This window comes from Camelina sativa, chromosome 5, assembly GCF_000633955.1.
Source record: "Camelina sativa cultivar DH55 chromosome 5, Cs, whole genome shotgun sequence".
NCBI lineage: Eukaryota > Viridiplantae > Streptophyta > Magnoliopsida > Brassicales > Brassicaceae > Camelina > Camelina sativa.
In genome coordinates, this window is record NC_025689.1 from 7,556,649 (window position 1) to 7,558,265 (window position 1,617).

At 38.3% G+C, this 1,617-nt stretch overlaps 1 protein-coding gene across 1 annotated transcript; it reads left to right on the forward strand.

The window, feature by feature from the left end:
- LOC104786024 lies at nt 854–1,421 on the forward strand. The gene has a single exon (XM_010511331.1). It carries the CDS (start codon nt 896–898, stop codon nt 1,187–1,189), a length of 294 nt encoding a protein of 97 aa, XP_010509633.1. The 5' UTR covers nt 854–895; the 3' UTR covers nt 1,190–1,421.

A 1,617-nucleotide genomic window follows, 5' to 3' on the forward strand; every position in this document is an offset into this window, starting at 1 on the left:
CTCCTTTGTTATTGAAGGTAAGAAACTCACGGTCTCCCAAGGCACTGTCTCTCACAAACCTCTCCCATCCAGACTTCTCCATGAAATAAAATCTGGGGGTTCTGCAGATTTCTACTTCCCAAGAACTTCCCCATTGCGCTATAATCTTCATTTTACTAAGGGTGAGCTTGTGACAAAGTCGTGAGGAAGTCGTGACAAAGTCGTGAGGAAGTGCTCTCTTCGGTTATGCAAATAAGAGGTAGAGAGAACAATATAAGAACCAAGAAGAACATAACCCAACTAGAATATTTCTTCAGTTACAATGAACCTTCTACACATCCCAACCACACACAAATTACAAACACACCAAGATGTTGAGAGAAGCAACAAAACCATGTTCTAGAATGTTTGTTTAAAGAGAGCAAAATCAGTGAGTTTTGGAGACAAATGAAGACTGTTTAACGAAAATTTCACCTTTGAAAGGCAGCTAAAAAGATTCAACCTTTAAGAACCCATTGTAACAGATAACCAAAAGTTTCGACCTTTCAAAACTAAAGCTGGCAAGAAATTGCATGAATTAAGAACATCAACATTTTTATCAAAAGTTATAACTTTTTCAGCTTGTTTGTTTAAAATAGCGAACTTAACTGTTACAAAAATTACGTAAAATAATTTTACCAGGGAAAAACTAAAAGAGAAAAGGATAATGCAAAATCAAGAACTATTGATGACTATCTGCATGTGCCTACGTTCGTGCGTAGCCACGTATGACGTACATATGCATAATTTGTGACACGTATATCAGCATTACACGTGGCGATAAGTCAATAGTCGTTAAATTAGATCGGAGAATATAAAGCAAGCTAAAGGAAAATACGTTTTTAGTGTGATAAGAAGAAGAGGAAGAAGAAAGAAGATGCAGTCAGCGAAGGAAAAGATCAGCGACATGGCCAGTACGGCCAAGGAGAAGCTCAACATCGGAGGCGCGAAGGCTCAAGGTCATGCGGAGAAGACGATGGCGAGGACCAAAAAAGAGAAGAAGTTGGCCGAAGAGCGAGAGAAGTCTAAGGTGGCACAGGCCAAGGCTGACCTCCACGAATCCAAGGCTGAGCATGCGGCTGACGCTCAGGTTCATGGCCACCATCTTCCTGGTCACTCCACCTACCCTACCCGATCCACGGGTACTGCTTACCCGCCAGGACAGATCTAAACCTAGCTAGCTCTATATAGGCTATATCATAATTAAGTTAACGGTCTAGTTTACCAATATAATAAGAATGTTTTTTCTATTATAAGATTAGCCGTCTTGAATTTTTCTTGGCTAGTTTTTATATATTTTGATTTCTTTTTTTTTTCGTTTCTTTTTTCCTGTTATTTTCTTTTATGTTTATGGATAAGATTTCATAATGTAATCTCGCAGAAATAAACTTACTTCAATAATATGTGTGTGTTGATCAAAAAATAAAAAATAACCCATGTGTGTGAGCTTATTGGAGGCGGAATTCGAAGCACGAGGGAAAAACTTGGTTTTGCTAGTAAATGATGAAGAACGTGGAACGTCGGTGATATTTAGTTTTAAACTTTGGTGAAAACGGAGGATCAGAAATAAAAGAGCTACATAGACTGCTATTATAATCC